At 38.1% G+C, this 21294-nt stretch overlaps 1 protein-coding gene across 2 annotated transcripts in view; it reads left to right on the top strand.

The window, feature by feature from the left end:
• The window catches only part of MPPED2 (metallophosphoesterase domain containing 2), a 107071-nt gene that overhangs the window by 51703 nt on the left and 34074 nt on the right, over positions 1-21294 (top strand). For both annotated transcript variants that reach the window (XM_026074717.1, XM_026074716.1), the window contains exon 3: positions 4099-4324. In XM_026074717.1, the coding sequence (XP_025930502.1) occupies positions 4099-4324 (226 nt within the window). The remainder of the gene's footprint in view (positions 1-4098; positions 4325-21294) is intronic.

Genomic DNA, 21294 nt, shown 5'->3' with positions numbered 1-21294 from the left:
AGTTGACTACATATGTTCTTCTCTGAACAAGACTGGTACTGAAGTTTTGTCTTTCAGAAGAGAACAACTTGTCTAGTTACAGTGTTTTCTTAATCAGTGGCTCCATTCTGCCCTTGTCACTCCTATTGTGGGCAGATATTGAAAAACATCTTGGCCAAGAAAATACATGTATATATAGAAGAAAATTCCCCCATATATGCATATATATATGAAAATATATATAATCTGTTCCTTCTGAAGATTTTCAGATATTCCACTATAAGTCTGTCTGCTTCACAGACTCAGTGTTTATTTGTCCAGACCACACCCTTCATGATGATGTTTTTTTCTAACCATTTTTACTAGCTGTAATTGTAGCCTTTTGATCTTACTTGGGAAATAGGTAAGTATTTTTAAATTAAACTGGATTATTACTTTGGCAGTTGGTAATTTGAGGTTCTGAAGTGCTTATCCCAACAAATGCATCAAAAACTCTTTCTGTTTTGAAAGAAGATCTTCTGTTTACTGGATTCACAATGTAAATTAGAATGAATAATATTAATGGCACACAGTGGAAAATTTACTTGTTAGGAAAGACATTTAATAAAGAACAAATGTAGCTAACAAAAAYTTAGCGTAGAAAGATGAGGAAATGCTTTTCAACCTCTACTGTGCTGCAGTGGCGCTCTCTGTACAGGCGTTATGAATGTAGATAAGTAGAGATTCATCTGGTCAAGATGAAAACTAAAACTAAAATTGAGTAGGAGATTTTGAGTGCGACTGCTTATGTTTCCGTATAAAACACAGAAGATAAGCAGATTATAGAAGAAGGGCAGAACTGCTGAAATAGAACATGCCAAAGTATTTCATAAACTGAGAATGAATGTTCACTGCCAGGGCCTTTCATGAAGAAAAAACCTGAATGTGATGAACAAATAGCTAATCTTTTTGCAGGTAATTTATTACTGTGATTAATGCTATATAGTCTTTCCTCAGGGAAGAGGAAAGAAATGAATGAGACTTTCCCTTCTCCTGTCCTTTACTTGGGCTTGGCTTTTGGTATGTGTTTGCATTTTTATGAGTAGAATTCCTCATGACTAGCAAGGGGAGCAAGGTCAGAACTTTCTGCCAATCCTATGGTAAATAATGACAGTATTTACAGATATGGAACGAGGCACATCTTGTCTCATACATGGATAGGGGACTAGGGTCTGCAACAAATGCATGTGCAGCCAGGACTGGTTACTTTTCAGCTAGTGCGTTATGAGTGTGCAGTACAGCAGAGCTATGGCTTACAGGGAGATGTTGACGTATTTTGGTGCCCCTGGGGGTTCTCCTCAGTGCTGTGTTCCAACATATTCATCTGTCTTTGGTGTTGATCCTTGGGTTTCATCGATGGGCTGGACTGATCGCTGGACTGAGCTCCCTGATTACATTTGGGAAGAGACCATTCTCTTCTAGTGGCCCTGAGGCTCCCCAATGTGTTGTTGGGTCTCTGTGGCTGACCAGGCAGAACCTTTCCTTAGTCCCAATAAAATTAATGACTTTCRTGGCATAAATTGTAGCAAATACTGTTTAATTTTCCCTAGTAATTTTCAGATATATATAACGTATAATGTCACATTTATATGTTTCAATAATCATTGATCCCACCATTAGTTTGTCTTCTGATGTCCTATGTGTCTGCAAAGTGAGCCGCCTTTTTCAAAGTGTCTGGCAAGATGAAAAATATATATATTTATATATGGACTTGAAACAAAATGTTCCAGATTTAATTGGACGTTATATCGGCAAAATGTGCTGATTTTCAAGTCTTTTATCAAAATAAATGGAGGAAAGTAAAATCTGGACATTTATCCAGTAAAACTAAGAAGTTTTCTCTGCTAAAACTGGCAAATGTTGATAACTTGGCAGAAACGTGAATTTAACTTCTCTATCCTACTTCTCTGAGAATTTAATCACATCTAGCTTGTTTTGGGGGATTGATAGTTATGACAAGTATATCAGATTTCATGCCAGTGGTCTCTTTTATGTTTCCTGAGAGAGAAGAAAACAGCAGTTTTACCTCGTGCCCAGGAGTCGCAGAGAGCAAGAATTGTAGGTACCTGCCACTTCTATTTTTTAAATAAAAATTAATTGCAGAGCAGTATGTGGCAGGGATGGGGAAGGGAGAGGGAAGAGGGAAAGGGGGAGTGGGGCATAAACTGCAGAGGAACAGTAAATGCCCGGTAGCATCTTCCCCAGCTTTTAATCTAATGCAGCACCATAGAGAGTTATGAATATGTATGATCAGCATTTTGTTCACACGTGAGGAATCTATGAAGATACCTGCTTTTTTTTTCAGGAGATTTATAGCTTTTTATTTTTCTATACAGAATTAACTAATTTTGTGAAGAAAATAATTATATTCGGATCTTGAATAATTCCCATTTCCACGCTATAAATATTGAAAAGCGGAGGGTTTTGACTGGTTTCCTGTAACYCCTAGTTAGGGTAAAGTTAATGGTGTTGTAAATATTTCTTGCTTTAGTTTGAAACTTACTCTTTAACAGAAAAAAACTCACTTTTGAAATTTGCAACACAAATTTTAAAGTAGCAAAGCTGTATTTATTTAGGAAAACTGTATTCCTGCAGAATATGTAGCGCCTGATTCTACATTCCTCTGGAGCAAGTGTTGACTGTTGCGGAAGTGGAAGTCCTGCCCACGGATTTCCACGCGCTTTCTGAGGGCTGGTGTCGTATTTCCAAATCAGTGGGAGATAAACACCTGACATGTATATGTATCTCTGAGCATCTGGGCTAGCAACACCAACAGTTACAGAGTGTCAGTTGTTGTCTTCATGGTTTGTGTAAATAACAGAAGGCCCATGGGCAGTGTAGAAAGGTGAATATATAGTGATTTATTTAAGTAATCTGTAACTGTAAAGTGTTTACCACTTTTATGAAAAGATATTTTAAGTCATTATTAGGAGTACACACTAAAATGAATCACTTGGTATAAGACTGGAAAATCGGGATTATGGTGAAGGCAGTAGAGGAGAGATGCAAGTCCAGTTTCAGCTTTGAGGCAGACTTATGTGTGAGTTTTGGCAAGTCATATTGGGACAGATTTTGTAAAAGAACTTAACTTCTGTGAAGAGACCACAGTATGGGACCATATTTTTAAGGGAGCTCAGCACCCAATATGTTTATCTGGAAGATCTGGCACTGTTTGCTGGTATTAAGTGCTTGAAAATCTGTTTCTGAACTCTGAAATCAGTCTGGCTCCATGGGCTTGATCTGTACTGTGTTCCAAACAGAAATACTTGCATTGACTTCAGGTAATGAAGCCTGTGCTCTGCTCTCTGACCTTCCCGGTAAATGAGCTAAGTGCATTTCTTTTCTCCTACCTTATGTCTTACTTATTTGGGTTTCATGCTTCCTTCTACATGTGTTCTTACAGGAATGAGATACTACCGTAAACCAAATAATAATAAAGTGAAAGTCCATTGTGAGTGATTTGGAGCTTTGGAGAACAGGCTAGGTCTCGGAATAAAAGTCACTTCTTGGATGCTTTGGATTCCCTATGGATTAATATGAATAACTGCATAATTTAAATAACAGCCCCAGCTACCCAACTGAGTACCGCATACCTGGTATCATCCCAACACGCTCTGAGGCATATTGCTAGCTCCATTTTACCTACTCACTAAGATACCTGAGGTATCTTGCAGCAGGTCAGTTCTGTGGTTTAGGGCTCAGGACTGCTGACTCTGACCCAGTCCCCTGAATTAAGTGATCAAACTCAGTGTCACATCTTTGGCTAGCATAAATCAGTGTATAATCAGTTGAAAGCAAGGGAGCACCACCTTAGGAGCTGGTTCGGTACCTACCAGCTTCTTTTGTTTAATTCTGCAGTACATTCTTTTTCTTATGGCATTTCTTGTATGGCATTACTTACATTTTAACATAATTTCATTCAATGGAAGAGAAACAGCATTAATAACTTCTGCTCAACATGGAGATACACACAGATCTTGGGTATTTCATTCTGTCACTGCTAGCTGTCTACTTATTGTGCCGGCAGTGTTGGTGTGGGAGGAAAATGTGCTAATTAAGTCCTCTTTTTTGTTATTTCAGGAAACCTGCCATATGAATATAAAATAGTGATTGCTGGGAATCATGAACTGACATTTGATAAGGAATTCATGGCAGACCTTGTTAAACAGGATTACTACCGCTTTCCCTCTGTGTCCAAATTGAAACCAGAGGACTTTGACAATGTTCAGTCACTCCTGACAAATAGTATTTACTTGCAAGATTCAGAGGTAACAGTTAAAGGATTCCGAATATACGGTGCCCCTTGGTAAGTCTCAATTTAAACTTTCTTTGCTATATTTATTCCTTAAGCCACAGCAGGAATCATTGCTGCTGAAAATGCATGGAGCTGCTTTGTTGCTTTTCCCTGAAGAAGAGTATTGAACCACAATGACTGTATTTTTTTGCAGTAGGATAAATATGCCAAGTTTAGGCAAGTGTGTGAAGTAAGAGAAGAAGAATTGTAATCTATCTCCATTCTGCCTGCTGAGTGTACTTAAAAAAAAAATTGAGGACTCGATATTCACTCTGTGCTTGTGGATTAACTGCAGTGGCATCTTAGGACATATTAGGGAGGAATTCACTGCATTGCATTCTGTCCTGTTTTGATATTTGCATCTGCTGTGCTATTAGATTAGTATGGTACCATTTAACACCCGCATAGCACAAGGTCCAAGGCAGCAGGATCTTTACCTCTTATTTCTGATCAGACATAAGCATCGTTTTCTTTTGCTCRTAAAGGTGTGATAGTGAGCGTTCAAGCCAGTTTTGACYTCATTTTACCCCTGAGCCAAGCATTTGCAGGAACAATTGCTGTCCACAGTTTTGTACTAAGGAGATCGTCCTTGTTTTCTCAACATGTTGTTAAATTATGTTGCCTGATATCTGTGTGTGGAATCTTGGGGGATTACTTGTTTTAAATTCTCACACTAAAAATAATAACAATAATACTAAAAATAACCCTTTGAGCCTCTGCTGGAAAACTGAACTTCAGTGATGGTGATAATCATTGTGTTACTTGGCATTCTCAATTGTCAATTGAAGTGCTTAGATGCTAATTTATGCACACCTATAAGAAGGGTTTATTATAAGCTTATAACTTAATCTTTTTGATGTCAGGCTTGTTTTAAATGTGAAAGTGGGAGAGGAGGGGGAAGGGCAGAGTTTGAACTAAAGAATGGGGCCAATAGACATGAGAAATTTTCCCCTTTCTCACACTTCCCTTCCTCTCATTTCTTCTGGCTGTTCACTTAGCTCACAGACTCTGGTGGTTCATACATCAATACACTTCTGACAGTGTTTTTTTTTTTGTAATGTATGTGCGCTAGTGCTGGCTAGGAAACAACAATTTAACCCTGTATCTAGCACTCTTGACTAAAGCTACTTACTTTTCTTATTTAGAAATCATAACCTTTATCTTGCAGTTTAAATCAGTCTGACATTGCCTAGCTAAAAAAATACTCTAAATGCTTCAGTATTAGCTAATTGGGAAAGATGATCTTAATTCATGTTAAGAACCATCTCTTAAAGACCTTTGAAAGTAATCTTTACAGTGTAGCAGCATATAACTCACTGAAGAACACAGGCACATACAGACCCTTGGGTAGTGTAAGGTGGATTTGAGACTGGTGCTGCAAGGTGAGCATCTGTGTACGCTAGAAGGTAGCTGCTAAGATTAAGATTGTGTTCAGCTTCTTTCATGTGTATGCATCAGAGGGCTTGCAGTTTGCAGGCATCCAGTGATGTTTACAATTTGTAAGCATTTTTTCAAATTTATTTAGGACAGATTTACCTAAAGTACTATTGCAGAGCTGCTGGAGAAATCTGGACGATAATCTGGAATCCAAGTCTTGGGAAATGCATTCTTGTGGAAGAGATAACTTGGTATTCTGAAATGGAGAACCCATCTTATGCATTGACATTTATCTATACTGGCAAAATGTACTGATTTTTTTTTTCCCTTTTGTATCCCAAATCCATGATAGCAATCTGTTACCCTTTCGTCTCCAGCTGCATCTAGAAGTTCTTTCATTTTGCAGGTGTACACATGAAATTAGGATCTTTGATCTGAAATATTAAGGGACACCGTATCAAAGAACAGAGCTGTTTTTAATCACAAGAAATGAGTGGCGTACATTATCTGACCTTGCTGTGGAAGACAAATCTTAATTATTCCTCCCTGTAATACATTAGTAACTGTTTTTTTCCAGTTCATGATCAATGGGAGATGAATGATAGATGATAGAAAGTAAAGTTGAGCTCCAACCAAGAGCTGACTTCTGCTGTCTCTTGGAAGATGGTTTATTTGTGTTCAGCTGTGGAAAACTGTTGTAAAACCATGTTTTGAGCAACTGGTGATAGGAAATGGAGATGAGGCTATACTTTTGAATACAGCTTTTTAGATCAATACATCCAGTCTGGGTTCGGAGGACAGCGATGTAGTGTCTTCATTTCTGTTGTGTTTTTATGACAGTTCCTGGAAAATGTGAAAATTCAGCTAGTTGCCTGCATTTTAGTTGGTCCTTGAGAGGAAGGAAAAGTCACATCAGATACTGGAAAAATCTGTTCCAGTTCTGTCCTGTGTGTGGAAGCGAAGACAGAACGATCAGGCAAGCCTGTTAGCACCTCCAGTTTTTTTCTTCTTCCCCTCCAACCACATCTCACTCTGCTACTATAAATCTTCAGATTATCCCTAAAGAAAGGGAATTTGTGGGGGCTTTGTATGTGTTTGTGGCATCCTTACCTCAATTAGGATTTTAAAAAGAAGTGGAAGTCAGGTCATTAACCCAGAGGATGCTTCAACCCTAAAATGAAATAAGTTGGCACGTTCAATTTATGTGCATTTTTGTAAGTATTTCCAGAGGGGAAAAAATTCTCATTTGCTGATAAAGCTACTGGTTTTAATTTAAAAAGAGGGATCAAACCAAGAATAACAGCTGTGATTCAGGGGTTTCAGCCTGTCAGAGGTTTCTAAGAAGTAATTGCCAGAAGTCTGCAAAAACTGGCTGTAAGTCATCTATCTATTTAGAAAATGTAAATTGCTAACTCAGTGTAGCTACAGAAAAGAAATATCAGTCCATATTCATTACATGTTATTACTCTTGGTATATCTGAAAGCTTTCTAAAGACCTAAGAGAATTGAAGTAGTGCCTCCTAACTTACAATTTAGTAGAATTTGTATGTAGAAAATAACGTGCAATACACAGGAGCATTCATGTGTATTTGCAATTGGAGTGTGCAGTGGTGCATATCAACAGCCTCTAAGGAGCAGAAAATTTGAATTTAGCCTGATAGGTCTAAGAGTATTAAATGGCATTAGCTGGTGAGGGGTTGAAAGCAGAATACCAGCCCCTAAGAGAGGAAAGAGCAAGGGTGAGACATGAATTGTGCTCGGAGCTCCGCTCACTTTCAGAGGTGGCGAATGTAGCTGACATTCTCGCACCTTAACTAGGAAATTCTTTTATGTACCTTGAAGGAATAAGATGGCTGAAGATTTTCCATTTGGTCTATAGATAACAATCCATAAAAACATGTCCCTCCTTTCTCTTCCTTCTGCCTTTGCCCTATGAACCCAGCTCGTTTGTTGGAGAAATAATTGACAGTTTATGCAGTCCAGACTCTTAAAGACTGCAACRGAAACATTTTCTCCTTTGGAAATTTGAGATTAAGAGGCCAGGTTTGTCCTGAATACAATACAAACCAAAGAAACCCCCACAAAAACAAACAAACAACCCCCCCCCACACACAATACAAATGGTAAGGGATATAGGAATTTTTGAATCTTAAAATTCCCTTTATTCAGCACGCACAGCTGTAACTTGTATACTGATGTATCTGTAGAAGGGTAAGGAGGGAGGATCTGTTTTTACTGGATCTCTTCAGCAAGTGAGCATGTGTAATTTCTATTTAAATTAAAATGTTTTTATTTGAAAATACACATATTTAAATTATATTTGAAACCGTTCATCCATATTAAGGACTTAACTTACTGTGGTACATTACAGACATTTGAATACAAATATTCCAGCAATGTCTGTTTTCTGATGGAGCTTTAAAAGCATTCAAACCACCAGAAAACTTCAGTTAACTGGAGCCAGAATTTGTTTAAATAAGGTTTTGAGAGAAACAATGGTGCAGGGATAATATTTTCTCTATTTTATTCTGTTCTGCTGTTCAGTAAGCTCTGCAGGTAGCTTTTGGTTTGTTTAAAAATGAAAAAAAAAAAGTAAAAGTTGAAACATGGAAGTATTCTGATATTTTGTGTGCCTAGCAATTTATAATAGTTTATTTCATGAATAACAATATAATAGGCTTATTTATGGTTTTTAAATTCTACCCTCCGTAAGAATGACACAAAAATGTCACAAACCGTAAGTATAAAATAATCTAGTAAAGCAATCATTTACATTGTTTTTTAGCTATTAAAATATAAGGGCAACATCCACCCATATCTAGCAGAATAAAAAGTAAAACTGAAGACTCTCAACCTATATATTTGTTTAAATAACTATAGATAGATAAATCTTTCTGAAGAGTGAAAATGTTTAAAATTTATATAAAAGCTGAATTTGATATAAATCGATGCCTTTTCATGGTTAATTAAAATCAACTTTATGGAAATAACTGAAAAGCACAAAAGTAAAAGATTAAAATTGATTATTTTAATAATGACTAAAATCTGAGATTTGCATCATTGTGATTAAAATCAATCCATCCTGAATGAAGCTGGGAATAAAGCTTTTCCCTTCTGACAGGAGCAGCAGCGTTGTGCAGCAATATCCTGCACATTTGTCAAGTTGTAGCTTGCTCTGGTCTCAAGAACAGAAGCACAGAGCTGGCCTCCCAGTTGCTTTTAATGAATACTAGTGGGTTTTTCCTATGTCCAAGAATTTGATGTGTAGGGTGATCCAGAGGTCACGAACAAACGGCTCACTATCGCTCACCTCTGAGAAGCTGAGGCTTTCATTTGCTTTTTTTAGTAACTCTAGAGGAAGTGCCTTAACTCTTTTTCAGAAGCAAAATTTTAATTGGCATAGATAAGGCAACCTTAAGAAAACACAGAGAGGTTCAGTCATCTCCTTTTAAAAATAATGGGTTTTGCAACTTTTTTCCTTTGTTTTTAATCCAGTGTAAATTTTTGGGTTTCAGCAAATGTTTTTGCATAATTCTGCCTGAATTTCAATAGCTCTGTTGCTTTCTCTACTTCATTTGCAATTATATTTTAATACAAGTAGCTATAAGTTAGTACTTCTCCCTTATTCTGATCAGTGTTTTCAGACCTTGTTTACCCTGTCAGAAAAGCATCAGATGTTTTTTTCTTTTCAATTATAAGTTTTGTAATGCATCATGGATTTTGCTGACAGTCTTCAAGTTCTTGAAATAGCGAGCAAATTAACAGCAGATATTGAGTGTGAGGACTGGAAAACCAATTGGCAACTCACATGATAGGATTCAGATATACTGTTGGGTTAGAATGGATCTCATTTCTTTTATTTTCATAGTCTTAGTTGGCAATTAACTTGTGCCTAAAAAAGGGAGGAACAGAAATTGCACTACTCAGCAATAATGTTTTTCATTGCTATTTAGCAGTGAGGAAACCAGAGGGAGATTGGAAAAGAATATTGGTGTTGTACTGATTTTTCAGGAATTCCGGCATTTATTCAGTAGAAGTCAGCAGTTGAGAAAAGTGTTGGCAAAGACTGAAGTCTTCTGTCTGGGTGTTAAACAAACACGCCACTGCTGTAGCATGGTTGTGTTTAAAGGTGCAGGCTTCTGTTTCATTTTTCTTGGCATTTGTCCTTCAACTCTCTCATTTTAAGATCGAAGAATGTATTCTTCCAGGTCTAGAATTGCAGCTGTCTGTTTACATTTTTTGCCTTTTTTGGGAATGTCACTGATTTCAGTCTCATTGGTACCAGATTCACTTCTAAGCTACAAATGTTCCTGTTTACTTTTAAAGGTTTTTTTTTTCTTCCTTCCTTCTTTCTCTCTCTTTTTTTTTAAGAACACGAGATATTGGAATGCTTGTAATTTAGATACAGTATCTCCTAAGTGACTTTTTTACTGTGATGCTAACCTGTTCTAGCCAATTCTTTTGGAAAGCTCTGCATCTCAGCACTGGGACAAATCATGAAGTCTTCCTTTCATTCAGGCTTGACTTCAACAGGGATAAGAGCTTGCAGAGTATGCGTTACTAGTTTAACACACTAACTGTGTCTGTTTGTAGATGGAAGTCTAGCCAGTTAAACACGCAAAAAGACAGCTCTTCTTATTCTTTTGAATTTTTCCTAATGTAGAATTAGGGATTTGAACTCCTTGGTTCATCAGGTCTTGAAATGATTGCGATACATGCCATATGTCTCTAATTCCTGCACTGTTTTCCTGGAGTTCAGTAAGTGCTGCAGAAAAAAGGAGAGTCCGAACGAGCCTTAGCTGTAGTGTTCAGGGGGCTAATTGATTAAGGTGGTCTCCTGTTCGTAAATGGAAGTATGGTCTGCTAAAGAACAGGGTCATTTTGAAATGAAGTTGTGCTTACAAAAGCCACAAGTTGTGTGTGAGTGTGTTTTCAGATTTTTTTTTTTTCATTTGCCAGCTGTCCGGGAATGAGATGTTTGCTTCCCTTTTGCCGAGCGCTGCAGTACACAGTGGTCCATGTGGCACTGGTATGCAGTGGTGCAGGGTGTAGTTTCTGACTGAGCAGTCTTGAAGGCATTTGCACCCAGCAAGGAGTTGGGAAGAGTAGAGATTACCTAGAATATTATAAAAATCCTGGAATTTTCAACTCAAGCTTCTATAGACTTCATCCTGAGAGGCAAACTGAACATCCTTAAAGAATGGGAGTTGGGGGAAGGAGGAAGGAAGGAGAGAGTTAACTGTAACGTGGAGATAGTCTGTTCCTTGTGAAAGTGAACCCTGTTCGTTCAACACCCGTTGGTGCTTGCTTGAATAAATTCTGCTGTGTGGCTTCTGCACTTCAGGACTCTTACTTTTGCATTTTCTTCTGCCTGCCTGTGTGCCATACCCCTTTATGGGGGTCCAGGGCAGAGGGGAGGAAAGACAAAGCTGAAAATACCATGCTGTTTAGGTTAACTGAAAAACTTTTACTTGAGGACAGCCACCATCCCAATCGGAAAATGGAAAAGTAAGGGAGGGGTTTGGGCTTTGACAAGCTGTCTTGAGAACAGATTTTGCATCCTGTTCTCCACATTGGATGGTGCTCTTCAAGTCCCCTTGCTTTCTTTCCTTCCTTGCTCTTATGTGGTATAACCTAAGCAGGAAGGAGAGAAGTAGGGAGCAGTTGAATGCTTTGAGTCGTTGGCAAACAGGTTCCAGGAGAAAGCATGAGGAAGTACGAGCCAAGGCCAGGCTGCTGAGGCACAGAGCCCTGGGAGACTGAAGGCCCTCTGGGAGGAGCAGTTGAGCCAGAGAAATTGGGGCTCCAGCAAAGAACCAAGTGGGAGACCAAGACTTCGTTTTAGAGAGAGGCTAACTGCACAAGGGCAGTAAGAGTAGAAGTGGAAGAATGAGAACCATCAAGCCCAGTGCACATCAGGGTATGTGTATTTCCCCAGGATATTTAGACCCAGACCACCAACTAATGCAACTGGTGGAGAGTCAGTCAGTAGTGCTGCCAGTTTAGAAGTGCTGGATGAATGAATCATTTTGAAGTCAGGAGCTGTGATTCTAAGTCAGAAGAGATTACATGGGGAGATAATTTCAGGGTTTGGGTGTTAACCCACACTGGAAAAATGTAACCAAAACCCCCACCTCAACAAGATACTTAAATGTGCTGAATTTGAGGCATGAATAGTTTCACTGAGCCAGCGAGATTGGTAATAAGCTTTAGTTAAATATATAGTTATCAGTTAAATGTAGATATACATATTAAGAACTTTGCAGAATTAAGTTGTAAATTGGAAATATAGGGGATACTTTCAAATGCATTTTACACTTGAAAGTATCCCCTGTACTTGACATCCATGAAATGAATGAGATTGTAAAAGAATAAGAGGTAGGTCTTGCCCTGTGTACTGTCTGGAGCATAGTCTGCGGGTGATTTGTTTCATAGTCCATCTATTCAGGAGTAACATGGAAAAAAAAATGGAAGGATTTACAGTGCTTGAGATAGAAATAATGGTAAGATTCATGTGTTTTGATGGTGATAAAATTCAGTAGAAATGGAAGAGAAATTAAGTTTTAAAAAGTGTATATGGATTTAGTGCAACAAGTCATGTAGCAAGTGACTAAATTTTGTGAGCTCCCATTGAAAGATAAGATTTCTCAGGACAGTCTTCAAGATGATTTAAGTCATATTTATCTAATACTTATTGATCAGAATGCTAACTTCAACCTGTCATGTATATAAGATACTTAATGTAATTCGCAGAGACTATGAAATAAAGCAAAAATTGCACAAATATTTCAACTAAGAGAACGTGATCATGAATCTGAGCATAGAAGGTCAAGAGTGACAGCTAAATTCATTACATTATCATGGAAGTTTTTGCAGTARAGTAAATTTGGCACCTAACTTCAGAAGTGTTCAACACTCCTGGTTTCAGTTGAAAATCAATGAGACTGGTGGTATTTACCACCTCTAAAATGTTGAAGTGCTAGTCTATATTTTAGTTCATTTACATATCTAAAGTATAGGAGTTGCCAATATTTCTGACTCTACTAGTTAAGTAGGAAAATGTTTGTATAGCTGACAGCTATGTTTTGTGTACCATGCATTTGGAGAGAAAGCTTAAGCTATAAAGTTTACAAGCAGACAATGACAACAGCTCGTTGCCATGCCTTCATGGATGTGTCTGGGTAGTGTGTACCCCTACAGAAAGCCTCAAGCTGCGATGCTTTGCTTCCTTCTCGGTCAGTTGTTTTGGGTTATCCAAAAGTGCCTGCTCCAACACTGCCTGGGTTGTATGACATAGCCCCGACAGGTGAGTCGTACCAGTTTGACTACCTTTATGGATGAAGACCTATAATTTGGCCAGTTTTGCTATAACAGAGTCTTCTTCTAATGTACATTCAATGGCATTAATATAGGCACTTAGAAAATTTGCTGGGCATTCATTCTGGATACTGTGATTTGTAAATAATCACAAGGATAAGTTACAGTACACGCTGTAATTATGCACAAACAAGGGCATCATTTTACAGCCTGAATGTACGGTGCCTGGGAGCGTACCTGGGGAGAAGTACCGGGAGTTGCCAGCCAGCAACTGTTCTCTGTTCCTCTCCTTCAGTGTTTTGGATAAAGAATTCAGTGTAAACGGCCCAGTGCCCTTTAACATATGTGCTTCCCTGTTTGCCTTTCATGCTGACGTACATGCCATGCTTGGGAACCCTGTGCCAAGGTTTACTTCGACAAGGGTAATAGTACTTCCTAGAAAATGAGCTAGTGGTTAGTATATTTATGTCTACTTCAACCAGGAAAAACAGTTCTCATGTCTGAAACCAAGTCTTTTGACTCTCCCGAGGACTGTGTGGTAGAGGATTTGTGAGGTGCTAGAGGTACTCGAGATCTTGTTTGAGGTGCATCATCATGGTTTTTGCCCATTAATTTGCATGTAATATTCTGAGTACTGTATCTGCAATATCTGCCAGTTTGTCTTCTGTTTCTGGAGAGCCCTCTTCTTCCATTTAGATGTTTTAGCAGTATTCACTGGATGGATAGGACTGGTAAGAAAGTAGTATGGTCTGGTTCCTCAGAAGCCAGTGTATTTCTGTACACATATGAATCAGTGTATCTCACTAAAAAAGGGTGATACTGGGAGCTGCTGACTGCATTGCCCTCTTGAGAAAGTTTATGAGTTTGTACTCAAAGAAGATACTTATGGATTGTGTTTCTCCTCAAAGGTAGGCTTCTTATATAAGAAGGGTGAATCTTTCAATATTCTTTTCCTGGCACAGGTTTTAATGCATCTTGTTTCCAAAACTGGGAATGTAATAAAAAGAAACGGCAAGAAAGGTGTTCTCTTTAACACCTCTTAGTGTTCCATCTGGGCTGCCTGGGACACTTCCATATTCTGCATTGCAGAAAAATAGGAGAAAGGCTAACTGAGTGCTCGGCTGAAAACTGTAGTCCTAAAGGGTTTCTGTTTTCAATGCAGGCGGCACCAATACACCATAACCCAGGATTATATGCATCTGAATTTGTTTTTAGGTTCTTAGTACGATTGTCTCCATCTTCTGTTTGCGAATATAACACAGTTTTTACATTTGTTGAGAAACCAAGAAAATACCACTTTAAGGAAGAGTGTCCTCCATTACCTAACGTGAAAACCTTGTTTAATAAAATCCTAGATTTATAAGGTTCAAGAATAACACTACTTGTGTTCTTGTATATATAGCTCTGGAAGAGGTTGAGTTTTTGGGAAAGGCTGGAAAACATGGAAGGCAGGCATGTATAAATCACTATGGTAGAGTTCAGCAGCTTATTTAATCTTTCTGTAGATAAAGAGATACTTTGAAAAATAAAGGATGGCCTACTTGAAGTTAAAAGAGGTTTTGTAGTTCATTTAGGATTGTATACAACAGATTCCACATTTTTAATGAAGCACTCTGATTTGTACCTGTGCTACTTCTAGAACTTGGAAGTAGACACAGAAACAGTGCTTTGTATTCCCTTTATCTTTACTAAATTTTCTGTTATAACCAGTAAGTACAGTACTTTCAAAAGCAGAGAAGTATGCTTTCCTCAGAGGCCTGAAAAAGTCATTTATGTTATTCTCTCTATGGTATTTGTGTAGACACTGCATGTCGTTTATGCATACCTTTAAATTATTAACATTACAAAAATCTAGATAATGGAAAAATGTGTGTTATTTTGCATTTTGTCTCTAAGGGATTTATCTGTAGAATTAGCTCTGTCTGAGATCTTAGTTCCTTCTCCTCAYGAGGTGGCATCCTGCTCGGGGCCAGCAGAAGCAGCTGGCCAGGATGGCGTGGCGGGGCAGGACACCTCCTCTCAGGCTCAGATGGGCTGTGTGGAAACTCTGCTGGGTCTTAGCATCTGCTACCATATTGCAATGGCAGCAGTGTTTGGAGTAATAGTCATTCGTTGTATGCCAATGTTGTATTTGCTGATCTGTCTATGTATGCACAACTGAAAAGTATAGTTCTTGCGGATACTGTAATCAGCTAATCTCAACAGAAATTTTAAGTGATACTTAGTGAGATGAAAGTATGCTTTGTTTCAGAAAAAGATTTTGTTTTGTTGTCTTAAATTTTGGAGTTAAAATATAGATAAAACATTCTGAGATGCCCTTTCTGATTGTCCATCTGGAAGTGAGCTGCTTTATTAGAGAACAGTGAGACCTTGCCATGAAGATGTGCCTTTAGTTGATAACTGCTAGCGGTCAAACTACTGAGAGCTTACACCTTTTCTTATTTATATTCCAGTCCTGTAACCTTCCCTATTCTCTTGTGCCTTTGTTCTATTAATCTACAAAACAGAGCTCGACTCATGATTAGTCCTTAGAGGCTTTTTCTATTAATCAGGCTGCAAAGCAGGTCTACTTGGGTGTTGTGTTGCAAGTGCTTAATGTGCTTTCCTCATCAGTCTGCAGCTCAGGGCTGCTGGGGTTGGCTGAAACGGTGATGAAATCAGTGATGTGTCTGCTGCACTTTCTTCATTTTTAGAGCTTGATTGTGTTGCTGTAGGATGGGGAAAATAGAAAGAGGAAAATAATTGGGGGCCTATAGAAAATTGTTCAAGTTAGTGACATTGGTGGCTGCATGTTGATAGAAAGCTCCTAGAAGCTGGCCAGCGGCTGCAGGAAGTGTCCTGTCACAGCACCAGCGCTTGTTAAGGTGCGTTTTGAGTAAGAAGAGCCTGCCACATCTTCACATTTGTGAAACCAAATTTCAGCTTGGATTAAAGAAGAAGAGTTACGTTTTTAACTTCATCATTCACCTAGTTTTAAAGATGTATCTATCCCCTCAACATTCAGGTTATTTAAGGTAGTGTGTATTTTTCTGCAGTAGGTAGAAGGCAGACAGTTTTTTACTGATACATAAAAATCAAGGAATTGGCGGAATATAAACAAACTAAGCCATAAAACTTCCATTATTTGAAGTAATTGTAAAATTGAAACAACAAACTGTGTATGTGGTGAGGAACTAATTTAATTTCATTATATAAAGTATTACTAACTATAAAAGTTTAATGATTTATCCTTCTAATTAAATACAGTATTTCCTCCCTGCAGGAGGAAAGTATCTATTTTAAAAATGTATCAGAAGAAACAAAACAGGCCTCTAGTTATTTTTTTTCTATATTATTCCTTTGTGTGTTTGGGGGGGGGTTAAGTTTTTGTTATGTTTATTACATATTTCTTTGTCAGTTCAATAAAGTCTGTCACTGAACTAAAGAACTTAGGGTTGTTGTCTGGAAAGAAAATGAGCCGTGAGGCAGCAGGGCTTGTCTCGACTGCTGCGCCTGTCTCTTGCTGTATGCATGGCCAGTTTTTCTTTATTTCCACGGCGCATGCATCAGTCGCGCTAGTACACAAGCTTAAATTATCACCCTTTGCAAAACTGGACCAAACTCGACTTCAGTGAAGTCCCCGTCTGAATTCTTGTTGGCTACGGTAAGAACTGGATCCATTATTGCTTCCTGCCGTGATTTAAGTGCTAATTTGAAAGGCTTTGTGCTGCTTTGCCCCCAGATACAAACGGCTTCATTAGGCTATGTTTTGTCCAGTTTGACCTTTCAGGGACTAGAGATCACGGTTAAATGCCAATGTTATACCTACATCCCTTCTTTGACACACTGCAGATGTAATTCCTTCAGTGTGCATCTTATCACTGCCCTGATCCTGACGTGACTAGCTGTCGTGTGCACCCGAGTAACCTGCGTCGCAGCAGTTAAGGAGAGCCGGTTCCAAAAGCGTCGTGCTTTCCAAATTCATCTCATCCACTGTTTTTTTTTTTGCGTCAGTTAAGGAGGAGTTGGTGGGATTCTAGGTTACATTGTTGTTTTTCCTGTGGCAATTCTGAAGTTTGAAGAAGAATAATAATAGTCATTTAAACAAACAAATTACTAGTGGTTTATACTGTCCAGGGTGTTTTTCTTTCCAATTATAACCATCTTTGGATAATGCTATTTAAAAGTCACCACTGTGAAGTTTTTCATTTTTTGCCTTACTATGAATTTAGAGATAGAGGCCCCTAAACGTGGTTTTCTGTTTTACCTTTTTGGTCATTTAATTTTCACCAGCTGTTTCTACTGTTTTTTTTTCTTATCATTTTCCCAGTTATCAGAGAAATCACTCTTCCTGCATTGATTCATTTCGACCGGAGTCTGGAAGGCACAGAGAATCAAATTAACTAATATTTTATTTTTGCATGTGATTAATGCTAATGCTTACAAAGAAGAAAATACTTTACTGTGATTTAATTTTCATTCTCCGGTTGATTCCGAGTGATTTAATTTTATAGAGGGGTTGTCTCTCTGCTTATTGTCTCTTACAGAATCATTGAAATTAGAGATGGAAAAGACCTATTAAGTAATCCTGCCATTTCAAAATTGTTTCCTGCACTGTATTTTTGAATGTTTTGCTCACTTTTAATAAATGAAGAAAAGGGGTTTAAGCTAATTCCTTTGGAGATTTTTCCTTAGTGTTTTAGGTGTTACTAACAGGAACTAATACTCCACTTTCATTCTCCCCACTTCTGTTTCATTTTTTAAAAATCTGCATTGTGCCTTATTTGATGAGTCTAAATGTTTCTTTTCCCTTCATGATGTTTATATTCTCGTGTTACCTTTCAGACCCTGTCTCAATTACTGTACATATCTAATCTTGGTAATCCTTACAAGTTTATCTGTTTTGCTCTTTCATATTTCTGTTTGGTTTTTTTAAATGTATTTGGGGGAGGGGGATTATCTTCAGAAGAAGCTCAGAAGCAAAACCACAGTATTCTGCATGGATATCACTTACATAATATGTGTTCAATAGAGATGCTTGGCTAGTTGAAATACAGATTAAGTATGGCAGCTGTATGTTGCATTGCTTCTGTGGGAAGTCCAGGCTTGCATGATGTTGTCTTTTGATGCGATACATCCATATCTGTAGCCCAAATAATTTTATTCTTTTTCCTGTTCATGTTGCAAGCTCATGCATAATTTGCTGTCAACTACTGCCCTTAGGTCTTTTGTTTTAGCTTAACGACTTTCAGGTTTCTTCCTCTCACTGATTATTTACATTTTATTCTTTTCTTCTTGGATGTATTAGCCTGCATTTTTCCAGATTGAATCCCATTTTCTTATTCTTTCTGTATTTCTAACCTCCCTTTGAATAATTTCTTTCCCCACTGTCATGTTTATAAAACCTCATTATACTGAAATCTGTGAATTTAATTAATGTACTGTTTACCCCTTCTTCCAGATAATTAATAAAGATGTTAAATAAAACTGATCCTATACCAGTCCATGTGGCAATCTGCTAGCACCTCCCTTGTGCTGCTGCATCTATTTGCTTATAGCCCTTTAGCCACTGTTTATCTGGTGTGGTAGTCCTCACAGGCAAGCCAATTTTAGTTTTTTGTTGTTTTTAAGAGATTTATCACATTTTGCCAAAGTTTAGGATCATATAATCTACTATATTCTTCTCATCCACTAACTGAATTTGTACTATATTTACAAAAATTACACAAAGTAAATACAAAAAGTACTCTAGTTAAGGAAAAATTTCCATAATATTTAAAGCTTTGAACAGTCTATTGTTTAGACAGGATATATTGACTTTCCCAAAATTACTGTAACTGTCAGCAGTTAATCCTGGTCAGAGCTTTGTTATTTTGTAATTTTATTTGAGTTTTCATTCACCTGTTTGGAACAGCAGCTCTGTAATTAAAGTGTGTTAGTATTTGTATCTTTTACTTATTCAGAGGCAGGATTTGACAACTGGTAGATCTGCTGAAAAAGAATGTGGGTCTGGTTGTCCCAAAACTGTTCCTGAGTTTGAATCTGCTTTGCCAGAAATACTTGGCAAAAAGCAATTTTTGACAGGTAGTCATAAGGAAGTATCCATTCATATTGAGCAAAAGCTCCTGCCTTAATTTTAAGTGCATGCTTTCATCCTTGTGAAATTTGTAAGCTTTAAGTGTTCACTTAAGTTTAACATGGGCTTAAGTGCTTTCTTACTCTGGAGCTTGGGGGGGAATCATTTGGTTAGTAGTCCACTGAATTTATATTCCATTCAAATTCAAAGATATTTTAAATTGCAGTAAGAAAATCTTTTGCTTCATGACTTTTCCCATTTACAGTGTATGTATCTGTATGAACTTTAGTAGCAAACTCTGTCATCAACAGTTGAATAAAAACAGTCTTGGGAAATTTCAGCTTTCTTTTATGTACGTTAGGCTTGATTTTACAAGCTCAATGTGAAAATTGATTTTTACATTATAAAGTGTGGTGTGGAGAGTTTATTTATCATAGCTTGGCTGGAATGGCATGCTGTTCAAATCATAACTGAATCATAATAACTGGGAGAAGAAAGGGTATTAAAATATGGATCATAGCCCTGATTTATGACTGTGCTAATCCAGAACTCTAGTAACATAAAACCCAAGCACTTGTTGGTACATTTTGGTTGGTTAAGTCTGGGGGGTACTGCAGTCTAAACAAAGAAATCACATGCGTCATGCAGAGCGCTCATAAATCACTGAAGTCGCTGAGCCAGGATTTGTTACTTCTCTCTGCAGAAGGCAGCAACTGCTCCAATGGCACTAAGCAGCGAGATGCTGGATTAAATGAATTTTTAAACACAATGATTTTGGTGTAACCTTGCAAGCATTCAAATCCCATGGAAATGGGGGCAGGGGAGGGAGGCTGGGAAACAGCATAATCCTGGGTCGCAGTCCCACAGCCAGCTACAGTGGGTCGGAGAGCAGCCGTATTGCCCATTAATACAGACTGCCTCCAAAGCAGGTGAGTTTGTGTTTCATCACGCAGAGCATAAAGCAGGGAGTCTGTGCTGACTGCAGGAGGGTCGGAGTTATTCCTTCAGATCTGTTGAAAACTTTGAACTCGCGGAGGTTGTGCTTGAGGAATGCTTTGCATCTTGTTGCTGCAGTGTTTTGTTTGGGGGGTTGTTTGGGTTTTTGATCTAGTGCTGGGTACCCTAGAATGGCATTTACTCTCTTGTCGGCATATGACATCAGAGCAGAAGTACCACTTCTGCTTGTCATGAATAATAAGAGATGGGGTGACAGATCTGGTGTGTGTTTTATACCTCTTCAAATGAAGGGTGTTCCATTTGAATTGAAGTGCTTTGTGTATAAAGCAGGTATTAAAAACTGGCCAAGATGTATTTTTAAACAACAATGATGTTCAGCTGGCTTATGTTTTTAGTGGATTGAACTCTTGAGGACGAACCCGTTAAGGAGTTCCTCACATCAGAAATCCATGTGACTTACACTTGTGTATGTACCTGGAAGCCAGTTTCACATTGGTCACTGTATGAAATAATTTTAATTCACAGAGTTTTCAGAAAGATAAGTGGATAAGGATATTCAATATGTTGGTTTATTCAGGAGGTGAACTGTCAGGTCATAAGTTCTTGGTGTAGAGGACAGTTTCAGAAAGGTGTCAGTAATTTGTGAGAGGTAGTCTCAGAAATGAATATTTCCTACAGTGCTGGGAACCAGGATGTTGTCCAGGAAATATATGTGGGTTTGTTATTCTTTAGCAAAATATTTGGGTTTATGCTGTGCTGAGTTGTAGTACTGCTAGGCTATCTCTGTTGGACTTCCAGCTGTAAATTAACAACTCTGCCTATAGTGGAGCCCATCTCTGCCAGTATCTACRTATTGCAGGTCTACTTAAATGGTGGTTTCCTGGCTCTGATGCTGCCACAGCCACACAGAAAACTACTGCAGCATACTGAATGTCAGAAATGCCCCTGAAATTAAGTTAGTGCAGTTATCACACAAATAAAAGAACACATCTTAAAGGAGACTGATCCTCCTGACTGTTTCTTGAATGAAACTGTTGGTATGAATCACATTTTAATGATATGTCTATTATTTTTAAATTTTGTGTTTGATCTATATTAACTGTTGCAGATGGTAGTAATCAGTGATATAGAATTTTTAAAGTTTGTTTGTAGAACTGCAAACTGCCAGGCAGCTTTTGTGTGTGCTGTGTGTCCATTTAAAATGCCATCGGATGCCAGAAGGATTGAGCATATGGATAAGGAAATGCTGAATTAAAGTCCCAGCTCTGGCACTGTC

This window comes from Apteryx rowi, unplaced genomic scaffold (genome assembly GCF_003343035.1).
Source record: "Apteryx rowi isolate R43461 unplaced genomic scaffold, aptRow1 scaffold_397, whole genome shotgun sequence".
Taxonomy (NCBI): domain Eukaryota; kingdom Metazoa; phylum Chordata; class Aves; order Apterygiformes; family Apterygidae; genus Apteryx; species Apteryx rowi.
This window is presented reverse-complemented; position numbering and strand designations above follow the sequence as displayed.